This window comes from Leptosomus discolor, chromosome 7, assembly GCF_034619465.1.
Source record: "Leptosomus discolor isolate bLepDis1 chromosome 7, bLepDis1.hap2, whole genome shotgun sequence".
Lineage (NCBI taxonomy): Eukaryota > Metazoa > Chordata > Aves > Leptosomiformes > Leptosomidae > Leptosomus > Leptosomus discolor.
The window spans coordinates 4,342,908-4,357,707 of record NC_141397.1 but is presented as its reverse complement, the minus strand read 5'-3'; the positions used below and the strand labels follow the sequence as shown (position 1 = coordinate 4,357,707).

At 48.7% G+C, this 14,800-nt stretch overlaps 1 protein-coding gene across 1 annotated transcript; it reads right to left on the bottom strand.

Annotated features, from left to right (window-relative positions):
* Nucleotides 1-3,347: 3,347 nt before the first annotated feature.
* ARL4A (ARF like GTPase 4A) lies at nucleotides 3,348-5,104 on the bottom strand. Its single transcript, XM_009947822.2, has one exon. It carries the CDS (start codon nucleotides 5,036-5,038, stop codon nucleotides 4,436-4,438), a length of 603 nt encoding a protein of 200 aa, XP_009946124.1. The 5' UTR covers nucleotides 5,039-5,104; the 3' UTR covers nucleotides 3,348-4,435.
* Between the last annotated feature and the right edge of the window lie 9,696 nt (nucleotides 5,105-14,800).

Genomic DNA, 14,800 nt, shown 5'->3' with positions numbered 1-14,800 from the left:
CAGACGGAATAAATGAGGCGATGCCCATTCACAGCCCCCTAACGCAGCCCTTCCAGCAGCAGCAAGGGTTGTTTCGGCGCAGGGGCACGAAGCTCTGGGCTGTCAGAGCGGGGCGGCAAGCTGTGACCCTCGCAACGGAGTCGTCACCCACCAGCCAAGGGAAAACGCCGATCCAGAAGGCGCGAGTCCTGCCTCTCTCGGAGGAGTTCAGACAGCATTGGGAGCGTTTGCCAGCCTTCATGCACTGCAGCGTGCACGTTGGGGTCGGTGCCCTACACACGCTCTGGGCAGACCGCCTGCCTTTTCCACGCTCTGCCTTCCCCAGCCCGTCCTCGTAGCATCAACGCAGCACCTAAATCCTCCTCCGATGCCATCATCGCACTCACCTCTCGGCCAAAAGTTTCAGCCAGACGCTAATTAACACCCCAAGATGCAGATAAATCCCCGCCCAGAAGGCAGAGCTCCTCGCTGCTCTGCCACCCCTGCCCCCCCAGGTGACAAACTCCGGCAGGACCCACGTGCCAGGCGGTGCAGAAGCCCCCCTCTACGTCAGGCTGGGAACCACGGACTGGCTTGCGGGTGCTGCTTTCCACCCAAAGGATCAACCACGTCTCAATAAAAGATGAAAGTGTGAAGAGAGAAAGGTTTTACCCATCACCTGGATGAAAACGATTATTTTTATCCCAAATGTCAATGCACATTCAGGGCAATACAACCCAAAAGGGATGTCGGGAACCTGAAGGAGTCTCACCATCCCAGCTGCAACCGTCGTAAGCCAACACACGGCTACGCAGCTAGAAACCAGGGACAGATCCTGAAGGCTGGTTGACTTGACACGGTTGCATGGGCACGAACAGCCGAGGCAATGCCACAGCAACTTTTGCAAGCTAAGACAACAGCGAGAAGGCTGCAAGACCTTGTGGCTTGTTCGTTTCCAACGGTGCTGCACCGATTTAAACGCACTTCCACGCCTCCTTAAAGCAGAAGCAGTTCAAGGCACTCTCTAAGTTAAATATCTTAAAGAACAGTCTCATCCGTAGCCCATTTTAGCAAAAATTATTTCGTGTAACTCCGGCGCTGTAACAAAACTACACCTGCTTATGCAGCTCCTCTGAGGATTTCCTTACACGCACCAGTATTTGGGGCAGAAGTGTCAATTCCTCGTACAGAAGAGAGCGATCCCAGGCTGGCAGAGCTGCGCCAGCAGAAACTCACAAACACTCTGCTGCCATCGCCACGTTGTTCCTAGTTGAAGGCTTTGTCACAGTAACACAAGACGCAGCTACGTTTGTCTATTTTCCTCAGAACGGCTACTGTAATATTCCAGCAGAACAGTTCTAGTACAGATAAAGGTGCAGCTTGAACGTTAAGACTCATCCCCCACTCAAAGTTTTCTACTTCCAAGTCAGGATTAAGGACCACACAGTAACAACCACGACATTCTGAGAACACTACTCTCCAGCTTCCTTCGCTTCATCCTCCAGGGTGCTCGAGTAACAATCAGTCACGTCTTTGTATTTAAAATCATTCACTGAAGCCTTTATACATGGCAGGGTTTAGGGAGGCTGCCACCAGGTAAACACCAGTAAGTTTGACACGCAGAACACCACACCGCTGACTGAAGCGGGATGCCTTACTCCCCATAGAAGCCTAACGGACACCCAAAACGAAGCAATTACTATTTGGTGTTTGTTTACTGGGCACAACGAGCCAGCCTGTCACCTCACCTTCCTCAGCCCAGCAGTACTATGCACCCGACAGGAAGGAAAATATTAGCCAGATTATACCAATTACACCCCAAATTCACAGGGCTCAGCATCACTACTACAGCTTTTCCCCCAAGACCAACTGTCAGTAACCTACACCGTGATGTGCCATCAGTTACATAAACAGAAATGAAAATACCAGGTTTTTGCAAGATAAGTTTGGATATCCCCGTTCAAACTTAGCAGCTCTGATTTGCAGGCTAAATAAAAGTTTGTCTTGTCCACGTTCAGGTCCTGAAACTAATTAAAACCTTCCCTATCTCTTGCCACGTCCTACTCGCTGCTGCAAAATCTGAGGAGGATATTCACCCAAGGCTTAAGCCCACGTGAATCCCTCAGCCAGCTTCAGATACCTGAGCCTGAAGATACTAAATTCAGTTCCACCTGTGAGTACATGTGATAAACGCTCGACATCGCCTATTAAACGTGGCACATGACACAAAATTGGTTCAGCTACACAGAAGATTTTTCACATGATGCAAGATCCATCACTCGAGAGCCACTGCATTGATGTTTCTCCTGTGATTACACAGACGTGCCGCTGATTTAAAGTTTTTAATGAGATCCCTGCCATTCGTGGCATTTCTGAGCCTCACCGCCTTCACCAGACTCTGGTTTCCAACAGCAAGAGTTCTGCTGGTACCGGAATCCCTACGTGCCCGGAGGTCGATGAGAACGCACCGCTGCAGTCCTAGAAGTCAGACACCTTCTCTCTGCAGGCTTGTTTTGAATTGTTTATTGAGGTTTAAGAAGTCATCCACATTTCTATAAATATAGACATTACTTGAGTAAGTGACTTACAATGTCACCAGTGCAGGTACATATATAACCAACATACAAAAGCTCCACTGGAAGCTACTTCAGTTTATTCAAAAAGGACCAAGATGTCATTAAAAAAAAACCACAGCTGTCACTTTCAGTTATTGAAGACACTAAAGTGCATTTTTGGTTACCTCCTGGACAAACAGCTGCTGGTTAAAAAGTTCAATTTTTGTTTGTTTGTTTCTTTTTTTAAACATATCTAAGTTACATTGATCGACATTCAGGTTTGTAGCTGTCATCCTCCCAGTACATGGCAGCAGGTAAGAAAAATTTATTACTTTGCCAGCTGAGTAAGAGGAGGAAATAGATTTTGCCTTTTTTTTTTTAATATTTTTTTTTTTTGCTTTAATGCGGTATTTCCAACAAAAGTTTAAAGAGAATCTACCATTCTGATGAATTTACAGCACCACTAAAGTTAGTCTTAAAAATCCAGGCTCTGGTTTAGCCCCCTAAACGGCTAGCCAAGTATCTAAAGAGTCACTTGAAGCTCTGTACCAGTAAGAAAAACGACCCTCCCTTTTCCGTCCAGCACTATCCTGCCCAGTTAACACTGTTTGCACACTCTGTAAACAAGAACAGCTTAAAGCATAATTAAAGCAGAACACAGGCCCATCTTGAAAACCTTCTTCTCTCACTCGGCCCCCCCCTCCCCGCCCGCCCGCCCCCATAGTGTCAAATGTTTGAGTGTATAAAGCATTTTTACATTCCTAACCACAACATACTTGAAGAGCCACGATAAAAAAAAGCATACGTTGAAAGTGACATAGCAATACCACTTTAATAAAACGGGGTGTTTTGGGGAGATACAAGATGTGCTCTGCTCATTTTAACTCCATCTTTACTTCATTATCATTTTGTTTTATTGCCAGAAGAGTCACCAGTAGAGCAAATGCTGCTGCGCTGGTTAGAACCACGACAGCCAGAGTTGTTCGTTACAGCTCCTTTACTGCAGTTAATTTACTTTTAACTTGATAGGAGGAGGACATAATACTCATCATCCAGAAATAAATTACTAATTTTGAGTAACAGTTTAAACCTGATTAGCACTGCATAATGATGAATGGCTACTCCTAAAAAATAAAAACCTTACATACCAAAAACATGCTATATGTTGGGAAACCACTTTTTCATGCTCCAGCTTGTTGTTTACATTTGTTACTTATCAAAAAGTCTTTCTTTGATCAGTTGAAGAATCCACAGCACTTAAATTTCAAGTATCTGAACGGAACATCATTCAATTTCAAAAAGTGCCAAATTAAAAAGAAAAAAAAAAACAAAACCCCTACACATGTAGCCAAGCTTTCATAGAAATCCCCAAACAAGGTAAAAAACAGCCTCTGGAAATAATGGGTTACTAGCTTCATACATGTTTTTAAAGCTCTATAATGTTCACCTAAACACTCCACTTACGAGCATCAGAAGTTTAAAAACACAGAACACCTTCAATGCAAGTCGCTTGCAGAGGGCACCCTCCAACATACGAATACGACACTAAGCAGAAAACCCTCGCTTCATTTGGCTATTGAGACATCCATGTCACATATACCCACCCATCCATTTCCTGATAGTATTACATCATCTATTCGGGCTTCTGAAATAATGCAGAGCCATAAAACTCAGAAGAGACTCGTTAAAAAACAAAAACAAAAACAAAAACAAAACAAACCAAAAAAACCCAAAAAAGTTCCACAACTGCACAGCCTTCCACGCGGTGAGGTTGTGCAACTGATTGTTCAACGTTACTAAGCTTTAACAGCATCCAAACAAGCAGGCCTGGGTTTGGAAGCTGTCTCGTGTCAAATTTTGACCATGTTAACTACTCTAAAAGAGAAAGGTCAAGATAGAACTCATCTCTTCTTTTTCTGCTGCCTCAACATTTTCCTTCGCTTAATTATCATATCATGTAGTTTCTCCAGTCCCTCTTTGAGTCCGTCTCCAATGATTGCACAGGTAGGCTGCAAATGCCAGGGAGTCGAAGAACTCAGCTCGCTCATTGCCAACATCTTCTCGATTTCAGAAAGGGAGAGAGAGTTCCTCAAGTCCTGCTTGTTAGCGATGATAAGGACAGGCACTCCTTGATTTTCAGATATCCTAGTAATCTTATGAAGTTCTGTTTTGGCCTCCTCCATTCTCTCGACGTCGACGGAGTCCACCACAAACACAATGCCATCGGTGCACCTCGTGTACGACTTCCACAGCGGCCTCAGCTTCTCCTGGCCGCCCACATCCCAGAAGTGGAAAGTGACCGTTTTCGAGTTGCCCAACGTCACTTTGATTTTCTCCGTATTAAATCCTTTCGTGGGGACGGTGTTGACGAACTCATTGAACTGCAGTCTGTACAGCACGGTGGTCTTGCCGGCGCAGTCCAGCCCCAAGATGACAATGTGGAAGCTCTGGAAGGACGGCAGGCTGGAGAGGATCGGCGTCTGGTCCGAGAGTCCATTCCCCATTGCCGGAGGGAAGGGGACAGCAGGCTGCCACGACCAGAGGCCGGTTCCCGCGGCTACGCTGGGCTCGGATCCTGCCAACGACACCGCCGCCGTTAGCCCACGGCTCACCCCCGCCTCAACGCGCCGCCGCCCCGCTTGCGGAGGCGGCCGCAAGGCAGAGCGCGACGCGGAACGCCACACGGTGTGATCCCCCCCTCACCGCCACCGCCGCCCCGCCGGGCCCAGCGGGCTCTGCCGCCCCGCGTCGCGACACTGCGGCTCGCCGGGCACCGCCGCCCCCTCACCCGCCGCCCCTCGCCTACCGCTGGGCCCCGCCGGCGGGCACGTCCCTCAGCGCGGGGAGGCGAGCGCAGCCCGTGACCCCATGGCGCACTCGCTGCTGCTGCTGCTACCGCCGCCGCCGCCGCTGCTGCTGCCGCTGCTGCTGCCGCCGTCGCCGCCGCGACTCCCCCGCATCTGGCAGGCGGGCGCCTCCCCAGCCCGCGCCTAGCCCCGCTCGCCCCGCCCCGCGGCTCCCATTGGCTCCGCCGCTCAGCGGAGGCGGGGAGGAGGGCGCGCTCCGCCTCGCTTATTGGCCGTCAGCACCGGCCACTCATCGGAGAACTCGGGTTTTACCGTCCTCTACCGAACGAGCGCGGTCGCGGAAAGGGCCGCGGCCTCCGCAGCGGCGGGGGGCGCACCGCTCTCCGCCTCAGCGGCCCCGCTCTTCCCTCCGCGGCGCGGAGTCGCTGCCTTTACACGGCCCCCTCGGGGAAGCTGCCGCGCCCTCCGCCCACGGCGCTGGGGGGGGAGGGGGTGGGGGCCGTGCCCCAACGGGCGGGCGGTGCCAGCGGCCCCTCACCCGCTGCGGCGAGCGGGCGGGCCGCAGCGCCCCGCCCTTTCGCCGGAGGAGCGTGCGCTCATTGGATGTGGCGGTGCTGTCACTCTAGCCCCGCCCCCTACCGGCCTTGGGAAACGGCTCGGCGGCGCCTCACAGCGCCGGTGCCGCTGCCGCGCTGCCCACCCTCCTCCCCGGCGCAGCGGCGGCGGCAACGCCCTTCTCCCGCCGAAAGCCCCCGGTGAAAGCTCCCGGCGCGGGGCCGAAGCCGCGGGCCCGCGGCGGCAACGGGCAGACGCGGCTGAAGCCGCTCCGTCTCGCCCGGCCCTTGCGTCATCCCTCCCCTCCCACCGGCCGCTCCCGCCGGCGCCGCGCGCCCTCCCCGTCGCCTAGCAACGGGCTTCAAAGCCCTGCCCACGTGACCCGCCCCGCGGCGCTGAGGCGGTGCCGCCATGTCGGGGCGGTTGGTCCCTTTGGCGGTTCACCCCCCGCCGTCCCCGGAGCGGTTCTAGGGAGGGCCCGGGGGAAGAGCACAGCGCCCGGTTCTCCGGTCGGAGCCTCAAGGAATCGCCTTGCGGTTGCTGAGCCCACGGCGTGGCGCAGCGGGGGTGCCCGGCGCTAGGCCGCCGTGGTGCCTCAGCGGCGGTGGAGGAGCCCCTCGGCTTCGCTTCCACCACCGGCGTCTGGGCAGACAGGGATGTGGGCGAAGTTAGAGGCGGGGGGCAGGGGGAGGTGCTGTGCGCGGGATTTCGTGCTGTTGTTGCATACAGGTGAGTGGTCTGTAATAAAGAATGGCTAACTAGCTTTTAGAAAACTGGCTTTTAGAAAAGTGCTGCCTTTAGAGGTAGGGAGGAAGGCCGATTTGTACAAACCCTTAGGCATAGATCCATTGCTGACTAACAAACGCTTTAAAGATAAGAATGAAGCAGCATCCGCCAAGCGAAGGACACCGGGTGGGATCCTCCAGTCAGACTGTGGGGCTCAAGGAACACAAAGGACTGAGCAGGAGAGACAGGGAGGGCAGCGAGCAAGAGCTGGTCCTGTGAACTGGAAAAGCCCCGGGATGGTACAGGGCACGGCCACAGGACAAGTTCAACAGTTCAACCCTGAGGAGGACTCAGACCTTCATCCCCAACGACCACCAAGGACCCCCGACGGGGGCGTAACTTGGGCGGACTGAGGCGGGACTATGGGAGGAACTTATGTTAATGAATTCCTGGAAATAATTAGAATAACCCAACCTTTTCTTAGAAATGTAATGAATAAACAGGAAAGCTGTAAATATAAGGCAAGAATCCCAACGCTTGGGCACGCACGTGTGGAAGGAGCCATCCCCCGTGCTGCCCGGCGCCGCAATAAAGAATTCCTGCTGGATAACACTGAGTTGTATTGAGTTTTCTCAGATTCAGGTCTAAGATGCTGGGCCCGGCTGTGTGCTCTTAGCGTGCTCTTCACGCCTTTCGCTTGTCCCCACGAAATGAGAGACAAACATCCCGGGAGGAGCTGGGAATAAATGAGTGGGTGAAATCGTCCTGTTGGACACCTGGAGATGGCAGCAGTGAGGAATGAACACCGATTCTCAGCAGTACAGGAGCGGCTGAGGGAACGGGGGTTGTTCAGCCTGGGGAAGAGGAGGCTGAGGGGAGACCTTATCGCTCCCTACAGCTGCCTGAAAGGGAGGGTGTGGTGAGGTGGGGATCGGTCTCTTGTAACAAGTGATAGGATGAGAGAAAACCACCTCAGGGGGGGTTAGATTGGACGTTTGGAAAAATTTCTTCACCAAAAGGGTTGTCAAGCGTTGGAACAGGCTGCCCGGGGGAGTGGCGGAGTCACTGTCCCTGGAGGTGTTTAAAAGACGTGCAGATGTGGGGCTCAGGGCCATGGTTTAGTGCTGGGTTAACGGTTGGACTCGATCATCTTGAAGGTCTTTTCCAACCTAAACGATGCTGTGGTTCTAAACATCCCCTAGCTGAGTTACAAGAAAGGGCTCCCCCAGCACAAGGCTGTGCTCAACAATTCCTCATTTTAATATCTAAGCCTGATTTGAGCAGTGAAATCTTTCAAAGTCAGAACTAATTACTAGTGTCTAATAAGACATTTTCACACGTTAACCGCTTCCAGAGCATACAGGTTTTAGAGGAGGCCTGGAGGAGTATTTTACCTCCTATATTCTTGCTGTCTGCCCGTCGTTCTGCTCCTTCCCACAGCTCCTTCGCTTACTGCGCGTGCCGCGCTAGTTTTTAGACAGCTGTGGCAACGCGGACAGTTACTTCTGCCTGTGTTGGATGGACACCAGCTCAGTGTGAAATACCAGCAGCACGCAGAAGGATCAGATATGCTGACTCCAGAGCAGAGCAGACTAGAAAAGTCTTCATCTATAACCCTCAGGTAGATAAAAATTAAGTCAATCTTTTCGATAAAAGCATATGTTGAACTGCTAACTAAAGCTATTGTGCTGCTGAAGCCTTGCTGTTCCAAGTGTACATCTTCTTTTATTTGGTACCACAGTCATCCCAGTCTTTGACCAGCTGGGCTCTAGTAAAGGAGAAAAGGTGGCGTTTTCAATATTAACCCTGTATTCTTTCTACAGGACTTTCCAATTTCTTGATGTGACTGCTGAAAAGCGATGAATTTTTAAGAATATTCTGGCAATATTTTTTTTTTTTTCCCTCTGAAAGCACTGTACTTTATATTTACATCCCAAAGAATTGTGATGTATAAAAGAGAAGTAAATTAATAGTAAAAGGACATTGTATAGCAACAAAAATTCCACAGTGTGCTGTAGGCAAGGTTTCATGTTATTAAAGTGTGAAGATACGCATTATAATCCTACGAAAAATAGCAAAATTCTCATTTTCTTACATCTGAGAGTGCTGTTTCAGTGCTTTTATCTTTGTTAGCTATTTACCTAGTCCTGACCTTGTGCAGGTGACTGCCTTTGCAGGAAGCGGCCTGTTTGTATAGGAAAGTGATTTTATATCTACGGAAAAGTAGGGGTAAGTTCCTGCCCCCGAGGCCAACTTTGGCAGTATTTTACACTACTTTTGCATAGCATAAAGAACTGCACAGCATACGATGAAGTAGAAACCATTTATAGTGGCAGTAAAAGTGGGCCTTAAGTATTTCATAGATGGTTTTCAGTATTTGGAAATTGGTGGAAACCAGAGAGAAATCCCTTGTTAAGGAATATTACTAGAGATAATAGATTTACTCATAAAACTTGACAAGCTGAAATAAATCAAACTGACCTTTATCTCCACCTACAAAATTACGTACTCCCGCTTTTTAACGGGAAAATAAGCCTATTAGATATTAGAGTCTTCTAAACCTTGACGTCTGATTGTTAGCCAGATCCGTTCACAGTTTAACACGGCTTTGTAATAACATACTTGAGACGTAATTCCACAAGGAGGGATGTGGGCCAGCTCCTACTTTTATTGGAGGTATTTTCATTTTAAACCTAAAACGTGGAAGGATTGCCTTTACCTCTTGCTCTGCTGAAAAGCCGTCAATGCCTAGTAACGGATTTCAGTGCCCTTGAAAAGGGAGGGATACAGAATTGATTTTCTGGAGTGCAGCATATCCAGCATTCTAGGTGGGGAAGGGACTTCATAGACCGTGTGTTTCTTTGGAAGAAGAGTTTTATGACATCAGGGAGATCATTTTAAGATTAGAGAGGAATGAACAGCAAAATGAGCATACCTGTATTTGTAAATATAGACAGGAAAATGATCCGCTCTGTCCAGAAAGTGCTCGGAGCAGTGGGTTGTTCTACTTCTCTTTCCCTCCCTGCAGTTAATTTATCTCATCCACCCGCTGTGACTTGCTGTAAAGCGAATGATGAACTCTCTGGGGCAGGGACTATTTTTCATGGTAAGTCCTCTTAGTGTTTAGCACCTTGATCTTAATTAACGCCTGTAGGCGCTTCTGCAAAACAGCTATTAAATAACAATCCAAGTTGATGGCGCGCTACTTCAGCAGTCCAACGTGCAGGCTGGGCAGGTGTTCCAGGCGCTGGGGAGGGAGTCACGGCATCTAAATGAGCGGGAGGGTGAGCGCTGACACGTTCAGCCCCTGGTCATTGAAGGTAAGGGTGAAGCAAGGCTTTGATGACCCTGTGGGCGTCTTGAATGAAGGAGGCGTGCAGCAAGGAGCGCACTTAGTTTCCTTTCCAGTGTGTAGCTGGGTTGTTAGTCGACAGTAGGTGAAAATAACTGCAAGATGCGGAAACAATGGGAAAAGGCCGGAGCCACGTGCAGGCTTTGTCAGGTGAGGTCGGGAGGTGTCTGGGTTTTGCGTTGGGGTCATTCCACATACCCATACTTTTCCTATCTGAGCCCTTCCCGGCTCGGCATTCCTTAGCTGGTAAAAACAACTGCAACTTCGGCTTCTCTGGGCTAAAAACCTTCTCCCCTTTCTTTGGTACCAGTTTACCGGGGTAAATGGCAGTATGTTATTTTCTGCGTGCAGTCCACGTACGTTTTCCACGCAGAAAAGGGAGCCTGGGACAAACCTTTGTGTTTCAAGAAAAGGCAGCAGCACCTGCATAATGTGCAGCTTCTTCACTGTGGTAAAATGGGGTTATTTTTGTAATTCCTAAATGGTCCGGGGATAATTTTGATTCAGGGCGGGTTCAGGAGGGCCAGGCCTCCGTTGCTGCAGCTGTTAACTGCCTCTGTGAAACTCAGGGAGTCCTTCCGAGGGACATGGACCACGACAGCGGTTGAAACGTTGCCAAGAAAGAATTGGCACCGAGTGGAAAGAGAAGACTCTTGGGAATACTATTACCCAGCAGAGACTTAGGTTGCCTTTTAATCCACGTCACCTCTTGCGCTGCAGGAGCTTCTCAGCGCCCAGGTAACAACAAAACTGCACAGGATGGTCAGACGTCCACTTGACAAGGCTGCACGTGGACTTCATGAGAAACCGTCTTTCATACGGAAATAGCAATTAATGGAAATTAAAAACGAGCAGTTCCTGAGGGGTTCGCTGTAGCAAGACATTAAATCAGAGCTTTCACTTGGTGCCGCTCATTTGAAAGGTGGATCCCATTCGAGTAGCCATGGCTGTTATTAGGTGGCCACAGCTAGTGACACAGCAGGTGAGAAATTCCTTCCCAAGCGAAGCCAGTGGGTTTGAATTTCTTTTGGTTTGGCTAAATATTCCTTTTGTTTTGGCTAAGTACCATCATTCTGTAGAGCAGGCCGATGACATTTACTACCCAGTTCAATAGCTGATCACCTTAGTGGTTATTTTTTAATAACACCATGTGTTGTGAGTGGCAAGTGAAAAGTGAAGCAGGAGACAAATGACTCAAACCCCATCTACGGCAGAGGCAAAGGGATACGCCGGAGCTATGGAACAGTAAAGGCCAGAAGCAAATATGAGCAAATGCAGAAGGAGGGAGAGGAAGAAACCAGCTGCATCATGGAGCTGAATGAGTTGTAAACCACAACGGAATGAAGTCATAAGGAGAAGAGAATTATTGCAAGGACAACGCACTGCCAGCTACACGTAGCTGCCATACGGTGATGGGATCCCGACGCCGCTGTCTTCGTGAAAGAGACTTGTTAGCAACCTCACACCGCCAATTCTTGCTGCTCCGGGCGGAAACCGAGCAGGTTTCTCAATATCTATGAAAGAGAAAACCAGCTGCATTTCAGCACAGTGACACGGCAGACCTAAGGCTAGGGTGACGTCTGTTAATATACGTGTAATAACAGTGTTCGGTATTATTACAGTAACCAACTGTAGCTTGGTTGTACGTTCAAAAATTGAAGTTAATCCTCTTCAACTATACCCTAGATCTAAGATTAGAGCTAAACAAGTGTGGCTTTTAGATGACTATTGAGTTCCTACGCAACATACTACAGCCATTTCGCCACGGGTTTTGAGAACCCCCTTGAAAACAAGCAGTAACAATGAAATCGCTGCCAAATCGTAACACGTGAAGTTTTGGTCTTAAGACCGTCTCTTCAATTGACATCCGGAGTGTTTTCCACCAAGAAGCCTTTTATCGCCTTCTGCTGAATTCTTTTATGATTAACTTACATCTTGCATGAATTATTTTGCTTTGATTAATAAACAGTCCTCAGTGGTAGAAAATCTAATTTATTTCCTCGCAGTAAATAACAAAGCTTGGAGCAGTAGGAGACGGAGTCGCTGTGTGTTACGATTTAAGTTACCACCCTGATGAGACCAGTTAATTAAACCTGTTCTCATTTCGTACGTACCTTCGCGTGAAGTCTAATGTTTACAAGTCACTGCTTTCATTTTCATGAATAAACGGCCGCCACGTAGCAGGCTCACAGACAGCGAGCTGTGTTCTTGGGCGCTGACAGTCACGCCGAGCTGCGGCTTCAGTGCTGCTTAGGTGAGCTGCTGAAGCAAAGTGGTACCAGCTCATAAACGTTCTGGGTTGTACCGAGCAAGTGGTGTCTGGGGGTGACTAAAATGATCATCTCCTCCCTCCAAGTGCTGTGAATTTCGGTTGCTTCGTCCGCTGACGGGGTGGCTTGTAACGGCAGCGACTCGAGGTTTGCAGCGGCTCTCTGCCCTACTGGTTGGTCATTTAACAGCAGCACGTCATTAAGGTTAAGCATAGATCACTCTTCATATCATACAAAGTTTATAGTCACAAAATCCAAACCCAGACGTACAAGTAGTTATAGGGCAGTTTTAAAGAGCAGAAAAAAGCATTACTGCGGCAGCTACCCCTGGTTTCCAGTCTCCTTACCCCTACTGCACGAAGAAGTTAAAAAAAAACACTAAAAGATGTTTCTAAAAACCACAGCAAAGATGTTTCTTTAGCAAATGGAAAAATACCTCCTGCCTTAATCCCTCAGCAGTGAGGTAAGACTGCTGCACCATGAGAAATTCAAGTGTTCAATGTCTGGTACTACACAGGGGCTTTACAGCCTTGGTGTGCGTATTTCCTCCAATGGTTTTATACTGATCAAAGACATCCCTACTTATAGTCACCACAGCAACAGTTCCCCCCCCCCCCCGCCCCGAGTTTGTGACATCATTTTTCATTATTTTTTAGAACTACTGACTTGAGGAAAACACTCTTTTTGCTGAGAATGCTGGGCTACTCGGTGCTGTTATGCAAAGCTGTTGCCAGTTACAGGACTGGTTCCAAGAGCTTCAGTTTTTCCTCCAGAAAAGCCACGGCCACTTCAGAGCTTTTTTTTTTTTTTTTTTTTTTTTTTGTATGCCAGAGTTATTCTAAATAGTTTTAAAATCCTGTCAAGCTGAGATTTCAGTATCAGCTACCATTTCCTCACAAGGCTGCCTTTGAAGAGGGTTGCACAATTTTTAAGTCTATCACTTTAACGCAATGGAAGCGGTTTGCAAGCAGATTAAAGGTACTACGATTTCAAATACAAGAGCAGCCTCTGGTTTACTTTGTCCCTGCGTAGCTAGATTTAATATCTGAAGGTCTTTTCCCCCACTACAGAATAATAATAATGGAAATGGTATGTCAGATACCGCTGTTTGCTTTGCCATATTGCTAGCATGGAGTAACAACAGAAAAAGAGAAACCCACAAATTTTTGCTTTTCTAAAAGAACTTTCTAAATATTGTATAAAAGTATTCAACGTGTATAAGGGTGCTGAGATTTGCTGGAATTACAAAAGGTCAGATGAACAAGCGGATGGTGAACTTCGGAACTAAGCGGCCTTATTTTTTGATGAATTGGTATCTCAGTTGATTGTAGTGGAAAAAAAAGATGCGAGTTCTGATGCCGAGACTTCTGGCTGAGCGTTTGTGGGATGAAATGTTCATTTAAGCCAGTTATTTCCTAATAAATCCATCCGCCTCCAGGAGTGACTTACTTAAAAGCTACGCCTTGTCCATCAGGCGCCGCCTAAGGAGGTGGGAGGCCAGGCAGAAGCGCAGGGCACTTAGTTCGCCGAGTGGGACTTAGCACAGGGTTAATGAAATGCTTAAATGACAAGCGCAGTGGAGCGAAACCTGCTGTGAGAGTGTAGCAGAAATCACCAGGTTTAGGATTTTAGGATACTGCTTAGAAACCCCCTTACGTTTCCCACCTTGATTTGAATATCAAGAATTCTAATCAGTGGATATTAGTAGGAGAGACTAATGATTATATTGGGAAAATAAGTCTCAAATGGAATAAGTGATCAAATATAAAGTAAGATCTGTATTGCCAATGCTGCTAAGACACCCCTGTAAAATTCCAGACCCAAGGTATTCATTCACCAATGATCTGTTAGAGGTTAGAAACAGGGACAGTCTGTTGTAGTCCAGGATGTCTGCAAGGCAGGATTTATTGTGGTGCCCATTGTGTACAATCTTTGAACCATGACCGAAGCAGGTACGAGCCAAGAGCCTACGAGCCCAGGACATGTTCCTTGACCAAACATGGTCAATCGAGGAGCGGTCGAGACCTCCGACTCACGGACCACCTACCCAAATTATACCCCCTACTCACAAGGGAACAATAGAAAACTATGACAGAGGCTGCGCGTTAATTTGCATCAGAAGGGAGAGAAGAAGAACCAATCATCGAGAGGATGATAATGAATATGCATTGTATAGACTGAATATGTACGAATTTAATCTATAAATATTTGTTGATTGCAACGTGCAGGCAGACATCTTTGGGAAGGATCCCACGTCCCCGGGGCGCATCGTTAATGAAGGACGTCTCTACTGATCTAACTGTGTGTAGATGAGTTTTCCTTACCGCTGCAGGTTTGCAACAAGAGCATTCTGAAGACGGTGACAAAAGACAAAGCGCTGAAGCTCCCCTAATTTGTGTGGGCCGGCCTGTCCCCGCGGCCGGCAGGGAGCATGTGCCCGGTGCTTGGACGTGTCCTGACCCCTTTGGCCACGGCTGAGCGAAGGTGCCCGGCTGATACGCAGGCTCCGCTGTAAAAACGAGCTCGTTGGTCCAGAATAGCGTTGTGTAAATCAAG

Excerpts from the sequence above, each read along its gene's own strand:
- ARL4A (XM_009947822.2), bottom strand. The coding sequence starts at position 5,038 with ATGGGGAATGGACTCTCGGACCAGACGCCGATCCTCTCCAGCCTGCCG.